The sequence below is a fragment of the Balearica regulorum genome, chromosome 3 (genome assembly GCF_011004875.1).
Source record: "Balearica regulorum gibbericeps isolate bBalReg1 chromosome 3, bBalReg1.pri, whole genome shotgun sequence".
Taxonomy (NCBI): Eukaryota; Metazoa; Chordata; class Aves; order Gruiformes; family Gruidae; genus Balearica; species Balearica regulorum.
In genome coordinates, this window is record NC_046186.1 from 95,131,274 (window position 1) to 95,150,229 (window position 18,956).

The 18,956-nt window shown below is 41.1% G+C and overlaps 1 protein-coding gene across 4 annotated transcripts in view; it reads right to left on the minus strand.

The window, feature by feature from the left end:
• Window positions 1-18,956, minus strand: part of SUPT7L (SPT7 like, STAGA complex subunit gamma) — a 19,462-nt gene continuing 506 nt past the window's right edge. For 2 of the 4 annotated variants that reach the window (XM_075749033.1, XM_075749034.1), the window contains exons 2-5: window positions 18,245-18,910; window positions 10,923-11,247; window positions 8,801-9,038; window positions 1-5,284 (exon numbers count right to left, since the gene is read on the minus strand). In XM_075749033.1, coding sequence (XP_075605148.1) covers window positions 5,022-5,284; window positions 8,801-9,038; window positions 10,923-11,247; window positions 18,245-18,657 — 1,239 coding nt within the window. In that variant the 5' untranslated portion in view covers window positions 18,658-18,910 and the 3' untranslated portion in view covers window positions 1-5,021. Of the gene's footprint in view, window positions 5,285-8,800; window positions 9,039-10,922; window positions 11,248-18,244; window positions 18,933-18,956 lie in introns of those variants that run through there. The other 2 variants (XM_075749035.1, XM_010311322.2) reach the window with 2 other exon arrangements.

Sequence of the window (18,956 nt, forward strand, 5' to 3'; positions counted from 1 at the left end):
CACGACACCTGTAGGATTTTTATTTCTGAGTAATTTTTTTAATCTTTTTTATTAGAAATTACAAAGAAACTCTCTCCGGGAGAACAAGGAAAAAAAAGAACCCTGAAATATTTCCAAGCAGTTTTGTTCCATATAAACACAAGCAAAGTTACATATTACATTCACATGCATGTACAAAGCCATTTTAAGTAAAACATCCTTCACACATAACATGTGCATTAGTCTCAGAATTAAGCAGATAATCAGATTGGCCTCACCTACCCTACTTAATCTTATTTTCCTGTTTTCTTTTTAAATCATAAATTTCTATGCAGGCAACATCTCTGTTTCTGCACAGTATTATGCATATTCAAATTAGTATGGATGGTCTTGGAATTAAATCACTAGGCAGCACAGTCTGACATACAGCTGTATACTGAAGTCGTTACACTGTCATTTATACAGTGAACTTTGCTGGATATCAGGCAAAATTCTTCAAAAGGAATAAAAAGGTATTGCTGGAGGTAAAAAGGAATATGATACACAGCACTCTCTCAACTACAATCCTGTATGATTCCCATGCAAAACACTTCAAAAGCCAAGTAATTCACAGATCTTGCTCTCCAAATTGATATCAAAGTTCCCACCAATTTCAATCATGGCAAAATAAATCACTAAAGACATCGATGCTACTGGATATGGACATGGTCAATACTCAATATTGCAGTTTGCCATCCACACACCTTTGGGAAAAGAAGGGAGAAACATGAAAGAACCAACAAAACTGCAGACTCCTGAAGCGGGTGGGTTGGCAGAGCACTTTACCAGCAACCAACAAAAAAATGACAACTGCGAGAGTTGAGCTTCATTCCAACCCACTGCATAATCTAACTGTGGCTTGAAATTTGGGGATTACATGGTCAATGAATTCCTCGCTAGTTGCCCAAGGCTGCATTAACACCTAGCAAAATCTTACTTGATTCATCAAAAAAGCATATTGTCTGTATCTGACTTAGTGAAATTTCAAATCTAGCTCACAATTTCATGCATGACGAGCACCACTGTAGATCTAAGGACAGTAAACATTCAGAGGGGAAGGGCTCACTCAGAAGGTAAAGCTTCCACAGGCATAAAAGGAAACATCAAGCACACAAATGTCAGAAGCAACACTTAGCATAATGGGGGAATGGGAGATACAGATTTTACTCTGCCATCATTTTTAAATGTACAAGCGATGCTGATGCATTTCTCATCTCTGCATAAACATGCAGCCTAAAGAGAACCAGTAACACCTCTCTCTTACGCTGCAATGACACAGCTGAATCAATGGAGGGTGAATTTCCACTGTATTTAAATACACATGAAGCACTCGGGCTTGGCTTGTTGCAGAGTGTGTGTTACAGGGTGAAATGGGTGTGGAAAAGGGATGTGAAATACAAAAACACAATTAAAAGTAATACAGAACACCTGTACATGAGCAATATAAAGAAAGCACTTAAGACTGCTGCTTAGGAGGTTTAAGCTAAGCCCTGGAGAACAGCAGATTTTCATTTTTAGCCCATTTGAAATCTTGCAAATGAGCAAGCGTTGCTGGTGGCAGTCACTCTGTCCTCCAGCTCCTGAAAACAGTGCAAGGGGCTTAAGTGCCCCAGCCTCAAGAATACTTCACTACAACAGATTGGCAAAGCATCTACAGAGAAAGGCCCAATGGCAGGCGTCAGGTGTTCTCACAAAGCGTCAAAGACACAAGGGCCAAATCGAGCTGAGTCTTGAGGCCCTAGCCTACCACATTCTGTGTGTTGTGCAGAATACTGGATCTGCTGGTTTAGGTAAGATGGGCAGTCTGCTTTTAGCCCAGTACTACCATTTTAATGGCAAGCTCTACAAAATGTGTAGAGGAGAAAAAGGACTGGCCCAGCAGGAGGACGTCTCCTCTGATTCCCAGACAGGAAGGGCTGAAGTCAGGTCACTTAACTCAGACATTGATGGTGTGGGTATCTTCAGCTGAGGTAGTCAAGTTGAACTCACTTTATGAGCACAGAAAGGAAAAATAGACATTTCTAAAAATGCCATTCATCTGACCGGCTTTATACTTCTACTTCAAGGCCAGAATGGTGACCTGAGAAGCACTATTTCTCTTCAGCTGCAAATGGGGCCCAGAGGAACAAATTTAGCTGTACACATCTAAAGCTGAGTGAGAAGATACCACCCCAAATGTCTTCCTTGTACCTGTGAAGTTGAACAGCACAACTGCTTTATTTTTTCATGATACGCACTTTTGCTTAAAACCAGTATCATATAGGTCAGTAACCTTTTGGTGTCCATCTAAGCATTCCCCAGCCAGCAACAGCCCTACCCAAATGGAAGAAAAGCTCACAACTCTCACAAAACTCTCTGAAGGATCACAGTGCCTTTTCTGAATTGTAACTAAATCTCAAACACACTTCTAAGAGGCAAGCACTACTATTCTCTTTTTTACAGCTGAGAAAACAGGGACATTGCAGCATGCCTAATGGTGACTCAGATGGAATCAAAATAAAGATTTCCTGATACACTGGTCCACTGCTCTACTACTGACTAGGCTTCAAATAGCTAGAATTTACCCCCCCAGGAGAAACCTTTAAAACTGTGATGGACAATTTTAACTCCAATGTCCATAAAAGCCTGCGGTCACACATTCCTATTAGACATTGAGGAATTTTATGTTTGGCTTCCACTTCTATAAAGTGGAAAAGAAATACAGTTAGGAAAAATGAATTAAGGCTAGGCATGTTATACAGCAACAAAAATACTATGCCTGGAGCTCATTCTTTCAAAAGATAAACTTGCAATTGTAAGGACAAATGGGAGGACTGGTAAATCTCCCTCAAACATCCCAATGGGTTACAGGTATAAAGCCAGTTTAAGTGGCTGTTCATTCTTGATTCATGCTTATTCTAGGTTTTTTTGAGAGAAATACTGACTGAATCAAGTTAAAGACTGCATTGATCAACTGAGGATTGTGCAGAACAAAAAAAAAAAAAAAAAGCCATCAGTCAGCTGAGCCATAAAAGCAAGCAGCAAAATAGATTCTGTTTCAGACTAAGTTGTCAAGATAACAACTTTGAATAGAGAACCTCAGCCAGCCTGCTGCACTCAATCCAATGAGAGCATAGGAAAAATTTGCATTGCCAGTACTGGCTCACACCAACAGTAAAAGCTCCGTCCTTCTCTCCAGAATCTCACATCAACTTCCCTGACCGGATGATCAAGAAATCAACTACAGAAGCAGCTCTGCTGGACTTGTCACTAACAAGAAAGAATTGGTGGAGAATGTGAATGTCTTGTCTGCAGCAGGCATGGAATTGTGGCATTTTAAATCCTGAGAAACGTGTACAAGACAAACAGAGTTCTGGACTTTTAGGATAATATATTTTGCTTTATTCAAGGAATGTCTTGGCAGGGTCTCACAAGGGACTGCCCTAGCATCCCAAAGGGGCCCAGGAGTGCTGCCTTATCTTCAAACACAGCTTTCTCAAAGTAGAAGAACAGTCCTTTCTGACAAGCAGAAAGTAAAGCAGGCATGACAGAAGGCCAGCACAGCTGATCAAGGAACTCCTGACTCAGCTCAGACACACAGGAAAAAAGTACACAGAGGTGGAAGTGAGGATGGGCTGGCCAGCAGGGATATCGAGACACAGCCCAAGCATGCAGGCACTGTTAGGAAAGCCAAAGCTCAGCCGGAGTTGAAACTGGTACGAAATGTAAAGTGCTTTTTTAAGTACACTGGAAGCAAAAGAAAGGTTAAAGAAAACATGGGTTTACCCTTCAACGATGCAGGCAACCTGATGACAAAGCATGCGTTTTGTACTTTGGGGCTGATGTATTCAACACCTTTTTTGCCTGTTTTCACTGGTAAGGTCTACCTTCAGGCCTGCCAGGTCCCTGGGTCTACTAGCAAAGAGTTACCTACAGTAGAGGAAGACCAAATTAGCAAGAACTTCAGCCAAATGGACATACCTACACCCATGAACCAGACAGGATGCATCTGAAGGCACTGAAGGAGCTGGCTGTCGGCACTGTGAGGCCACTCTGCAGCATCTTTGCGAGGTCATTATCAGCAGCAACGGCTCCCCAATCAGTGAAATAGCCTGACCTAAGACTCTCTTGTTGTCCACAAAAGTTAGCAAGAATGTAGCCAGTACCGTGAAGGAAAATTATTATTTCTCTCTACTCAACACTTGTGAAACCATATCTGGAGGACTGAATCCACTTTTGTGCTCTCCAGTACAAGGAGGGTACTGCAGCAATTTCAGTGGGAGGCCACAAAGCTGGTTAGGGGCTGGAGCACAGGACATACAAGGAGAGGCTCAGGGAGCTTGGTTTCTTCAGACTTGAGAAAAGGCTAAGTGACATCTGATTGTATGCAACCACTTAATGGGTGGGTTAGAGAAGACAGAGTCAAACTCTTCTCAGAAATTAACAATGACAGAACAGAAGCAAGAGGCAATGAATGCAAGTTAGAACACAGGAAATTCCAACTGGATGCAAGAATATATTTTTTCTTACTGTGATGGTAGTCAAATATGGGAAAACATCCAAAAAGATTTGGCATCACCGTCCTTGGAGATATTCAAAACTCAACTGGACAAGGCTCTGAGCAACTTGATCTAATTGGCTGTGCTTCAAGCAGGAGGCTGGACTAGAGACCAGAAATTTCAAGACGTCCCTTCAACCCAAGTTATTCAATGATTCCATGGCTTAGCAAATCGCTTCACAACTACTTTCCACTGGTAACTTCCTCATTAATCTGCCAAAGTAAGCCATGACACCATCAAATGTATAGGGTGATCTTCAATCTCATGAGTCAGGCTGGAGTACAGAACCCAGCAAACCAGGGAGCTGAAGTGCACTACACATCAAATGTCTCATAATAATTTTATGCAAGTTCCCTCATACACCAGGGCCAGCCCTGTTTATGAATCGTAGCCACCATAGTACTCTCTTAGTTTCTTTCCAGTCTATTACATACCATCAGGATTAAATAAAAACACTATTTCTTTTCACATCTTCTTCATCTTTTTCTTGCAACGCTGGTTGAAGACAGGTGAGGATCCCATCAGACTGTCAGCAGAATGAGAACCGTAGCTGCTCTCAGAGCCATTGGGGCTCTGTGGCATCCCAGCTTCACTCATGCCTGACATTGGTTCCTCAAAGACATCACTGCCTAGGACCCCATGGCCATGTACATTGGTCTCCTCATTTTCCTGTGGCTCCATTTTTACCTGTGCCAAGTTCCAGAGTGGGGATGCATTCACCTCAGCCCCTAGAGAAAGAAAAAAGCACACAGTAGTAACAGAGTAAAAAGACAAATTACAAATGGCATGCAGATGCAAGGGACAGCAGCACTGGTAAAGAAGGAGCTAAAGCAAAGCTACAGGTGAACTAGGCAGGGGGAAAAAAAACACAACAAAACACACCAACCAGTGTGAAACAATAAAAAAAAAATCTGTTAGTTTGGGGTTTTTTTAAATGGCCAGTAATTGCCATTCCAAAACATACGATGCTATCCTTTCACAGCAATTCTCCATGTGGTTTTCTCCATGAGAAACAACAACTTAAATAGTCCACATTACTCTCCAGGAGTGTCTCAGTTGGCATGAGTACACCAACAGCACATGGATTAGACCCTACATAAGCAGGACTTAGAGGCAGTCCAGAAGTCATTCATGACGATGAGGTCCTTGCAACGTCAGCAACCTCCCTTGAGCTGTCAGACATACTGGACTTCTGGTAGTTCTGCAGGAGAGGTGAAGTGAGCGGGCAGAGCACTAGGTAGATGAATAGACTCAAATACCACTTCCAGCACTGAAATGCAGGGACATCAGAGCTGCAGTCAGCCATCCAGCTGCCTGCCTCCTTGTACTCAACAGCTCCAGGTGTCATCCCATCCTTCAGCAGAATGGAAAGAAACCACTCTTGGCTCAACCTCGTAGACACCCTGCTGGGAAATAGTGCCCCCTTTCTTTTTTTTTTTTTAAATAAACTTTTGGACTAGTGTGCAATCTGACAAGATTGAGGATCTTCTGTACAACATTACAAAACCATATTTCTTGATAAAAACAAATGTTTTTCTCCCCAAGAGCAGTAATTACAGATTGCATTATTTCCGCTTACTTACAGTTTTAAGAGAGACAAAAATCCTATTAAAAATACACTAATTGGGCCCCTTGCTGAGCTGCGCGTAACAGCCCAAAACTGAAGAAAGCCTGAAATCTTCTCACTTTTAAATCTGGTCCCTCTTGTGTCGGGTTAAAATTCATATGGAAAATAAAAAAACCTAGGAAACTAGTTTTAGTAGGTTTTCCAAACTTTGTGTCTCAAAGTGCTTGGCTACAGTTTGAAAGCACAACCAATCCTCTTGTACTGAGCCAAACCTACTACTATTCCCCATTATCAATATACTACTAACAATAGTCCCTTATTACTAGGAATTACACAGAGAACAAATCTTCCACCATACGTTTGTACTGTGAATTCTCCCTTATGAAGGAATCAGGAATCTTTTCCAGAATAGCTTAGCCCAAACCAGGGTTTAGGGGACCTTTGTGGTAACACAGCCTACATTAGCTCAGCAGTTAGACAGCAAGCCAGAATCAAAGTGCTTGCTGGTGTCCAGTTACCTTAATGAAAAGTCGTTCTTATGTTAATTATAAGTAAATGTGTTCCTCTCAACAACAATGGGCACATCATTAAAACGCTATCAGTTCCACAGAGTTGCAGCTCCAGTCTAAACAATAATCAAAGATGCTCACTAAACTTACTGTGTCTTTCTTTCATCAATTGCTCTTCATTGCTCAGCCTTATTCCTTTCAGCTCTATCACCTGTCATTGAGAGTGTCACTAATGACTAAAAGTACTTAAGCATCCACACAGGATGTTTCATCTTCAAAGCACTTTAACTTCAAAGTACTTTACAAATGAGCTAATCCTCATGTTATCCTGCTGGGTGGAGGAACAAGGTCCCCAATTTTGCTTCCATTTCCCCAACTGCAATGAATTGAAGCAGCGAGCCCACAACCGCAATGTCAGGCATAAGCAGAAACACAAGCAGAACACGGAAGGCTGTAACAAGAGTTTTGCCCTCAGACATGGAAGCCTTGCTGCCATCTCTATGGGCCTCACACTTGTGTTTTCAAGATGGTGGCGTCCTAATTGCAGCAGCTTTTTCTCACTCCTTATGATATTATGCTCTCCAGCCTGCCCAGCTCTAGACTGGGACTTCTCACAGTGATGAGATTTCCAAAGGCCCTTGTGAAGTGAAGAGGGATTTTCAGGGAGGAACAGAGCACTTGTATTCTTAATTAGAAAACATCAATTTGGTATCAGAGAGGCAAGAAGCATTTAAAATACAGCTAGCATGCTAACCTCTGGGTCTCAAGTGGTAGATGCTAATAGAAAGCTTTCCAGATGAATCACTTGGAACCCCATACGAGCCAGAGGAGTCTGCTGCTCCCTCTCCCACAAAAATGTAAGCACTTCACATTTCAGAGATACTACGGAAAACAATACGAGCTTCCAGAAAAACATTAGATGGATTTGTGCTTAAAACTCAGCAGAATGTGCTAGTTAATAAAAAAAACCCAAAAACCAAACCAAACAACAAACTAATGGACTCAGAGGTATACTCAAACCTCACCATATATGCTACTTAGTTTCAGGTTAATAGGAGGACAGGCTTTATTATTTTTTAACCATTTTCTAAAGTGAAATAGTTATTATTGCAGGGATTTCCAGAGTTCAGAAGGTTCTATACAACAACCAAAACTGGCTTTGAGAGAAGAATGTCTTCGTCAGTTTACAGAAAATTTAGCACTACTGAACAGTGCACAGAATAAAACTTGTATATAGATATAGAAAAGGCAGCAGACTCTCCCACGCTGGCCACCAGTGTGCTTCAATGCCAACATCAAGGGATGACACTTTGAGGAGAACAGTGCACTCTTATAATCCACTACTTCACTCACCATTTCACTTTACACGGCCTCAACTAACTACAGCAGGCTTTGGGGTAGAGATGTTAGAATAGGAGAGACTCCCACAAGCTCATTTCACATAAGTTGCTGATAAGGTTTCATAAAACAATGACTGTCAGTACCAGGGTAACATCTGAATATGGAGGACTGCATCAAATATCATTATTTCCATAACTCATTCAGTGCCTAAACTATATAGGGTCTTGAATTTACTCCAGGAACATGGCCTTCAACTTTTCAGTAACATGAATCTCTGGACAAGAATCCAAAACTACCAAAGGAAGAAAAAAAATCTGGTACACTCCTTACTAGAAATAAGGATAAAACTCTAGTCTCTTTTAAATTAAAATGTATACATATATATAAACCCAAAAGTTATTTTTGTCTTTGTTACATCACACAGGAAAAAAACCCCAGTACTCACAACTGCAGCAAATACTCTAGTTCACAAAACAACAATAAAGCCCTCAGGCCATCACTGTTGAAAAACAATCTACCTCACACCAATAACAAAGCCAATAACGTAAACAATTCCCTAAAAATAAAGACCACATAAAGCATTTTGTGTTCTAAGGGGTCCATGAATGGAGTAAATACTTAACAAATCCTTGTCATTGATATCTTTGATTCTTTGTTTTTTCATTCAGAAAGCAAGCAAAGGTTTCTCTCCATCCAAATCTTTTTATTAAAACCTAAAAATTTTGTCTCCGTCTCCTTCCTCACATTGGGATCTGCTATTAAAAATGGAAATGAGATCACACGAAACAGCTGATAGACTGTTTCCAGCAGTAGCAAGAAACCCCTACCTGAAGTCTGCGGAGAAGCTTCTACTTCCAAGTTGGCAGAGAAGCGCTCGCTTTGAGCTCCAAGGACTCCAACAGGCAAAGACTGGTCACCAGAAGCCAGATCTCCTTCCAGCTCCTCACTTATGGGGAAAGTAATATCACTAACAGGTTCCTCCTTAATCTTCACAGGCTTTGTGTCTTCTGCTGCCTTTTCGGGGTTGACAATCTTCTCGTACTCTTCAGAGAGCTGCTTGCTAACCTGTCAAAGATCAGTGGGGGTGAAAAAGAGGCCAGAAAGGTCAGAATGACTTCAGAGACTCTAATGGCAATTACATTGCAGTGTGTTCTGTTCCTAGAATATTATTAACATCTGACCTGAACGAACAAGTAAACAGGTTATCAGCTACACAGGAAAGATATTTTTCCCCTTTAAGAACACCTTCTGTCTTGTAACAAAGGACTTTTTAATAAGAGTTTCAATCCATTGACATGTCTGCTTGATAAATATGAGCACCTTTATTTCACAGATGAGGCCCCAAAATTTAAACAGAGCATGAAACAAAAGCAAAGTGTCTCAGTCTTACTTTTTGGTTTTACCTATAAGACTATCCCCTATTTGCCAGTAACAAATTTACTCCATCATTAAAAAACAAGCAGCTCAGATATTCATCAGCTCTGACGTCACCATTGGGCAAAGCCTGGGTACCTTCTGTCAGATTCACAGCAAAAACCACAGAAGTTTTCTCCAGTCAGAGAAGTGAAACAAATACAGAAATGAGATTTAGAACTACCTTGTACTTCTAGAAACTTAACTGTAAGCAATTAAATTAAAAATTTCAGATTTCATCTGCTTCTAACAAATGCTTGTTTATACCACTGAATCCCAACAGTCAGTGAACTGTGCTCAGGAAAAGCCCAAGGTTTTTTAACAGCAGAAGCAAGAAGGAAAAAGAATAGCAAAGCCTGTTTCCACCTTTTAGATATACTTCCAAATACAGAGGCTACTGTGGACCTCAGCCCTGCATGAAGAACAGAACAAATAAGACAATGACCCGCTGCAGGATGACAGTGAACTGCACCAGCAGAATGATGCAGAAAATGCAAATTCCAAAAGGTGATATCTGAATAAAAGCATTTAAACAAAAATGAACCTATTTTTTTGAACAAAAACGTTTTTAATGAAGACAGATCTTGATGATGTTATTTTTATGCAAAAACCTCAGACTCCATCACAATTTACATGCTACATGCACGTACAGGTGTCTCTGATTTATACTGCCTCTGCAAGGCACAAGGTGCCAACCCAGGGAAAAGGAGGACAAGGTAGATGCTCCAAGATGAGTGAACTGGCACTCAGATAATGTGACAAGGAGGAAGGGATGGCAGGGTTTGCCTTTGGTCACAGGCTACCTACTTGATTCAAATCTTGTTTTTTGATGAGGAGTAAAATTCCCACTTCAAATCTTTGCATTTCTGTAAATCCACAACAGGCAGACAGTCTTATATCATTCAAATAAAATGCATTTGTTTAATTTCACAGAATACCAGGACCAAGAGAAACCATACCCTTATTCTTACATCCTACATTGATATGGCACCTCTTATTCCAAGGAATTTAACAATTCCTCTTCTTTCTCCACAGAAGCACAGTCCCCTCTAGAGTGGAAGGTAGCACCTGTGTGACAACTCAGATTAGCACAATACTACCCCATAGTCTTACAGTTTAAGTCACTCCTTGCTTAAGCCAATACAGCCAAGTAATTTTTGTTCATCTGCTTACTTATTTTCTGAAATGGTAAGCAGCCAAATATCCCATTAAAGCAGAAAATTCAGTTAATCAGTCAGTACTGATTTTACCTCTACTTGATATTTTTGGCTGGGCCACTCAAAAGCTGGGGCATCCTCTTAAACCCAGACAAACCATCAGCAGAGCATTCTCAGCCTCAGCAGGGACACAAATAAGGGGGTCTGTCTTCCAGCCAAAAAAAATCCTGTTTCTCTTTTCCTTGACAACTCCCCTCCATACCCAAGAGGTTTTCTAATCTGAGTTTACTTCAGTAAGACCCAGGACTTGCTACAGGAATAAGCAATTGTACTGGGGGTGCATTTATTGGTGCCATCAGGTCCCTACTGCTCTTCTCACCTGAAGCATGTAGCTGTGATAATCCTTAATGCGGTGTTGCCAGAACTTCTGCAGCGAGAGCACACTGCCAATGCCCACTTCATGGAAGACCTGCTCCATGACATCAGGGAAAGGGGTGTGCCCAAGTCGAGCTTCTCGATCCACAGCAAAGCGCAGCAGTTTGGTGAACTTCAAGCAGTACTCGTGGGCAATGTCTGTCAGGGTCTCCAGGACACTCTCATTGGCACACTCAAAGCCTGTGTGAGCCAGGATGGTGGCCATTGACTGGTAGAGAAGCTGCCGGCAGGAGGACCAACTCAGCTCAGTCACTGGCTCCCCTCTGCCTCTAAAAACCAGAAAAGACAAAAATAGCACACGTCCAAAAACCAAAAGGAATTTATCAGTTGAAGAGATATTGTCAATAGTAATGTGATGTACAAAGCAAAAGCAGACTGTTTGGGGTTCTTCTCCACAGCTTCTTCATTACATATGAATACTACCTAGTAAGGGGGTTTATCTGCTTTCCCGTCTTCCCCTCCCTCCAAATCATCACTGCAAATTCTCATTTTCCCTTCTAATACCGGAAGATTCTTTGGGTGATGCATGAATGTGGGATGCAAATCTTCTGAACCCTTAAAGCAACTCCCTTCCCACCCAAGAGCTTTTCTCCTGGAGATGTGAATTAAATAGGTCCTTGACACAAACAAAAAAAGGCATTTTAAATAACATGAATGCAAATCATTTCCCCTCTCAGTTAATTACATTTCTATTCCTTATTATCTCTGATGTCACAGGCCTAATAGATACAAAGGCTTTTGGGATAGACAAGATCTGAATTTATAATGCAAAAGACACACATAAAAAGCAAGAAACAGGATACATATACAGTCCATAAAGGGAACCAAAAAGATCATTTCCCTGCCCTCAATTTCAGTAGCCACTAAGCACAACACTGAAATAATTATTCCTGTATGCAACTGAAGAAGTGAACAGCAGGCCCTGGGAGGAGGCCTGGAGAGGTTCTACCATAAAGCTGCGCTCCCCAGCCTTGGGTTTGAGACCCCTCTTCTTGGTGTTGCTCAGTAGGAAGGACTGACCACGCAGGATGCGGGAGATGGAGAAGAACTGACATGAGCACCTCAAATATTCATTTACCATCAGGCAACCGATTTTTCATCAAGGTGAGTTAACAAATAGAAATTCCACATAGGAAAAAAAGAAGATGAGATAAGGCAAGGCCTCTGAAAGGTAAACATATTTCTACCAGATTTCTCAACTCAGAATTAAATGGATGTGGTGTATTTGCCCATATCAGTAACACAGTCTTCAAATGCTGATGTGAAAAAATCAAATTTCCTTTCTGGTACTTATATACTTTTTTACACTTCATTCAGCACCAAGAGCAGAATTAAACTAACAATTTCACCCTTCATTTGTTTCTGATCAATTTCTCCCAACATCTTCCACAGCCCACCCTGAGATTCACCTTGCTCTCACCCCACATTACACATGTATCACCACACACTCTTTCCAGTAACAAGACCCGATTAAACAGTACACAGACAGCATTAATGCCTTGATAAAATCCTCGCTACTCTTATTTCTCTGATGAGTACATTAGGTACCCTTCAGTCCGGGTGAGATGCTGGGTCACAGAGCCTCAGCTCCCTCTGATCCTCAGAACTGACCCATAGAAAACCACTGAAACACAGCAGTAAAAAAGGTAACAATTCAGGGGAGGGAAAATGAAAGGTTAAACTTAGAGCTATCAGGACCAAAATCGTTCATTTTCAAGAACACCAGCTCAGCACTTTCTGATTATTCAAATAAAGGAGGGGATCACACTGTATTAAGAGCTACAGATGATGATATTTCTAAGTGGATATTAAGAACAGCATGTGGATCTCAGGTCATGGATTCATCCCAGTTATTAATTGCTGGAAAATGACTCACATCCCAATTCCTACTCAATTATGTAACTACTTTGTAAAGAAGACAGCAGGCGCTCTGACAAGATGAATTAAAAGATCATCAGTTCCCTTATAAACCAAGTGTCACCCATACTGGTTTTTTTTTTTTTTAAATCTCCCTCACTCCTCCCTCCACCTCCCAGCAACAGATTTCTGAAGTTCACAAACAGCCATATGTCTCATACAACACTGGGACCAGAAGGTCACAACATTAAAAAAAAAATAAAAAAAATCAGAAAACAACCATCAAAATTTATGCCTATAAAAAAGAATCTCTTTTTTTTTTTTAAGCACATATAAAGGACATCCCTAGCTGTCCAGCAGCCATCAGCTGAGAAACAATGAACACCAGACTACTATTAATACAGAGACAAAGAGCCATTATTGACACTCTGCCATTCAATCAAAACACTATGGACAAACTTAAACTAGACACAGAATTTGGCAAGCCCAAGCAGGATATTCAGCCATTTGTAGAGCACAAGAAACACTTAGCAATGCATACCACTGCTCAGAAGTAGCAGAGAATGCTACATCTCTTTTAAACTCCTAGAGGAAAAGAAACTAATTGCCAGCATTAAAATGCAGTTAGGTCACTATGCTGAAAGGGGTATAATCAACTCAAAATCTAAATTAAAAATCAATTAAAGAGAGAAAAGAAATTTCAGGTACTGTACTCAAATCCAAATCCCCACCTCTTGTTCTTGGTAAGGTCAGTCAATTATGTTTTGGTTTTCTTATGTTTTCTTCTCTTGTTTTCCTGTTTCCCACAATAAACAATAGAAGATGATTAAAAGCCTGATTACACAGCAAAAATTGAAATATTGTTGTAGATGTTAATGGAAAACAACAAATGAGAAAATATCTTTTTTTTTCCTTCACCTTTAACCTTCAGATACTGTCTGATAAGAATGCACATAAACAAAAGCAGCCATACAGACACATGACACAAGTTGAAAGCAGCTATCTGATGTCAAGCCTTCCCAAAAAGGAGCAGCGAACTTATTTTCCCTGATGATCACAAGTAAAGAGCCTTGGTCTTCAATCTCATCCAGACACCTAGCACCTACAGAAGCACCCTTCCAGATACTATCACTATGCAGAATGCCACCCTCTGCAGCACTTACTGCTTTCCTGAAAGGCTCCCCATCCAGCTACCATTCAAAGCCAAGCCTATTTAACATATTACCAGGCTCATACAGCTGCAAGTAAACAAGAGCACTTTAATCCCTAAAATTCTTTCATCCCTAAAATTCTTTTATCAGAGATTAACAAAACTGGCAATCAGGCCTGTGACTTGGAGGTGATCATCTCTACAGAAGATATAGTACGAAATTTATCAAAATACTGGCCAACTTGTTGCTCTTCAATTTTGTATTTCCAATAGGATCTATATTTTTATATATGGGTCACCAACACTAGACGACGTTCCAGACAGAAATCTACCTGCCAAGCCACGAACTCATCAGACCGAAACCCCAATCTTCTCCCACTGCTGCCAGCAAACCTGCAACATGCAGAACTTCACAACAGAAAAAAAAGTTTCTGTTTATACCAATTAGGCTCATTTTCAGGATTAATAACGTTTCAGAACTCAGAAAAGGTCCATCTTCTGTGTCAACAAGATGTTCCCCAACGGCACCACAATCCATTTACCCAAGCTCCTCTCCTGTAAGGCTGCTTTTCTTAGAAGGAAGGAGATCTCGTGGTTCATCTCCCGTGCAACTATATTCAAAGGATAGTGTTTGGGCTAAGTCAGTGCAAGGATCGAGAGCCAAGGCTCACTGAACTGCAGTAACGGATTGAAGAGCTCTGCTCCCTCCTAGGTGAGCATAAGCTAGCAGCAGATGGAGGGAGGGATTGTTTTTCCTATGAAAACATCAATTTTATGAAACATTACATCGTGGAGTTGAATTTCTACCAAATGAGGTGCAACAAGGTCGCTTCACAGCCATTTCCCCCAAACCAGTAAAATAAAGGAGAACATTGGAAAAACAAGATTATACTACTCAGTACATCAAAGAACAAAGCACACTAACTCAAACCAGAAAGTTGTTTCCTTGTGGAAGAGGGCCTCTTTCCACCTCATCCCGTGTAAGCCTCTTTCTAAATATCTCTGCTATGTCTACAGAAGGCTGCACAGGTACAAAAAGAAGCTGCTCAATAGATAATGGCAAGACGTAAAAGATAACATTTGGAAAATAAATCAGGTCCCAGTGGCCCAACCCAGAAGATCAGTTTAAGGGGTTAAGCCAAAGCGCTTAGTGCAGCAGGGAAACTACATTCTGCCTGCTCTAATTTCCACTGCTCCAAACCCTTCCCAACATTCAACCTGCTATCCCACCAACATGTGCTTCCTTACTTCTGTACAGACATTTCTTAACTACAAGCCCTTCTGCCATGAACTGTCTTCCCATTGCAAGCTCTCAATTTTGTTCACAGATTATCTTTCAATGCAAAGCATACATCCGATGTGGTCAGCAACACAAATGAGAGAATGGCAGAGAAATCTGTTAAGAAACCAACCATGCACACACAAGAAAAAGCATCTGAAGAGGCACATAATGAGTAGGTTAGGTTTCTTTTGAAGACGGATCCATGCTAATTGGAGGCTGAACAGAGAAGAAGTAAAAGCTAGCAGCAGTTTCAAGTCTACAGTTCCTTACTTATTCTTCATCGACTACTCTTTAAGCTTACCTTCTGTTTCTATACCAACCAAAACCAAATTTTAATCCCTTATTGTCTAGTCCAAGAACTGTAACATCAACAGTTGTAAATCACCAGGACCAGATGGTAATTCATCCAGGAATACTAACGGAACTCAAGGATGAAATAGTTGAATAGCTGTGATGAGTCACCTGTTGCTTTAAACTGCCTTGGCCCATGAGGACCAGAAGACAGAAAACATGAAAACATTTTTTTCAGCTTCAGAAAAGACGTGAAGAACTGCAGCCAGGGAAGCGTGATATATTCTGGTGCATCAGGAAAATTCAAAGAAATGATAAGAACAGAATTAGAGGACACATGGGCAAATGTGATACACTCAGAAAGTCCAGACAGCTTTTGTAAACGGAAAACCTGCTTTACAAACCTACTACAGTCCTCCAAATCCACCAACAAGCAAGTACATACGAGATGTCCACTGTGGAGCCCAAGTTTTCCCTCGAGGATCTGTACCAGAATCAAGGTTTGTTTCAACACATTTATAAACAGTCTGGAAAAATGGAGGAGAGGAATAGCATCACAATTAAAATTCCTCATGGTACAGATTTTGGGGGGTTAAAAAGACCAAAACAACTGAAAAATAGCAGTAAATTAGGTTCTGCCTCTTCCTCATCTCAAAAGGGATGAGGAGATGGGTGTTACAGGTATGGGGTGAGGCAGAGGGGAGGAAAACCAAAATTAATCTAGGGAATCACAAAATAAAAGACAAGTGTGTGGGGTCACAGGATGAAAATCAGTAACAAGGAAATAGAAAAGGACATGACTATAATAAAAAAACTTGTGGTCTGATTCAGGCTGGTAGCTCTTATCTTCCTTTCTTTCTACATCTAAATATACTTATACACTGCTTCTCAGACCCAGGTTATGCCAAAGAAAAAGGAATTAAAATATGCATTTAGTTGAATACTTTAATTCTGACAATGGCACTTCAGAAGGCAGCATACAATTAAGTACTACCATGTTTTATCAAAAGGAAGAATGGTTTTCCTTAAATCGTTTTACATACCAAGAACATGCGTTGGCAAATCATATAACTTTATTTTTACTATTATAACAGCAGCTGCTATTCTTAATTCATGTCTTAGAGCAGTTAAGAACAAACATGCAACAACAAATTCAAAGCTTCCTTCCTGCAAAAGCATAAATGTGTTTGGTTTAGCAAGCAAATTATAGTCTACGCTGTAGTTCATTATAAATCCTCTATCAGCCACAAAACATTTCATTTCAAAATTGTCTATCCAGTTTTTACAACCTAATCCTTAAACTCCCCCACGTGGCTGACTGCTAAATAACATTCCTCTTCTCTGACCCCAGAAACTCACAAGGGACAACAAAAAGACAAAGCAGCCCCGAAAACACGGACAGAGCCACAGAAAACTGAACTTATTGCTGACGCCACCAGGGAGGACAGAGCAGAACACTGCTCAGGTCTACAAACCACAGGGGCAGAAAGAGCAGGAGTCACCGGGCTCAGACTTTATCCTCACAGGACTGGATTTCCCTTCACCCTTCTCTAGGCTGATTACTTTATTTCTTCCAAGAAGGATGACAGTGTTCTTCCACAAACAGCACTAAAGAATCACTCTACTGTTCAGAGAGACTTCCCAAAAGCAACATCTTTCAAAAAAACGCGTTTTATACAACTTCAGGCCATTAAAGATCTCTGTGGCATTTAACTGATACAGTGTATTTTATTAATGCATATTCTCCTGATTTTAAAAACTAAAATGTATTATCCTCTCCCACATTATGTTCATTGGTGCACAGTCTTTAATCTAAAAACAGAAAGCTATAGTAGTGAGGATTAATCCCTGAATTGAAATGCACATAACCTACAAAGTATCATGAGATCCTGCAAGAAATGCAACACCTCCTCGTGAATTTAGTGTTTCATAGAATCATAGAATGGTTTGGGTTGGAAGGGACCTCGAAGATCATCTAGTTTCAACCGCCCTGCCACGGGGGGTTTGTCAGAGGGGGAGACAGGAGGTGGTGGCAATACTGTTTAATCAAAGATTGGCTGCGGAGGTAGAAGCAATGCAGCCTTCCTTAACATCTTCTCCAGCCTTTGGTGAGTGGAGCCCAGTATCAGAGACAAAAATTCCCTTCACCTATACTCATCTCTACCTCTGACCAGAATAACATCAACAGACAGGGTGTAATGTGATAGTTATTATGTCACAGGTCCTTGGCCACTGATGTCTTACAAATATGTTATCAAATCATCTTTTCAGAATCTACAACTGAACAGCCAAAACCTAGTCATGCATCTTCTGGATTTTCAGTTAAAATAAGTTTAGTTGCAAGTAAGTGACCTAAATAGAAGAGACTTCACATCCTGTAACTAAACTTGTCAAAATACTGTTGAAGATACCAAAACCATTCACAAACATTCAGCATAGTACGAACAAGACAGAAATCAGCATTACACATCCACATTTTATAGACAAGAAACAAAATCACATTTTAAACAAGGTGCATGTTATCCACACAGGAGAAATCTAAGTCTTTCCTTTTCGAAGCCTGTCTTATACTTTACATACAACTGTTTGACCCTTCAACCTAAGGGAATCAACATAACTAAATATATATTTAAAAACACTCAGCTTTCCTTCAGCCAAGAACTAACCCAAAGAAATACCAACACACCTGTAGAAATCACTCTCTGGGTCACTGTGCCTCAGCTGAAACGGCATTTTGGGGGTTTTGCTATCCAGAGGAAGCAGGTCATCAGGGAGAGGTGGAGAGGCCGGACAAGATGGCAGGGGTTCGTTGTCTTCAGTTTTTATGCCCTCGGCTTGCTGCTGGTTTTGAGCCTGAGCCATGGCGATCAGGCTGCGCAGCCGCCTGTTGTGTTGGATGAGCTGAATGGTGTGAATTGTGAGGCTGCAGGGCTCTGAGGGGATGTCCAACATGGTGGTCGGCCGGGGTTTGTTTGCAGATGGCTGATGCAACGGAGGATCTTGGACTTCCACCGTACGAAACTCACGCTGAAGCAGGTCAAAGGAGCTGCGGTTGGCCTGGTTAGATGAAACCGGTATCTCACCCCAATATCGGAGCATTTTTACACAGGTCACGTGTTGTCGTCAGAGCCCAGATGAAGGCTACCAACTACTGTGGTACAAACGAGTCGTGTTGCAGGGAACACTGCTAGGCTTTGGGCAGCAACAGAAACCGGAGCTGGGATGACGCTCTGAATAAAACAAATTATGAATGTCAAGAGGGCTCTTGCTCAGCGCCTCGCTGAACAGCGCAGTTTCCACGATGACATCAGGACGCAGCGCTGGCATTTAACAGATTACATTGCTGCTTCTCCTGAGGCGGGGGGGAAGAGGAAAGAAACGCACCCGTGAGACAGAAA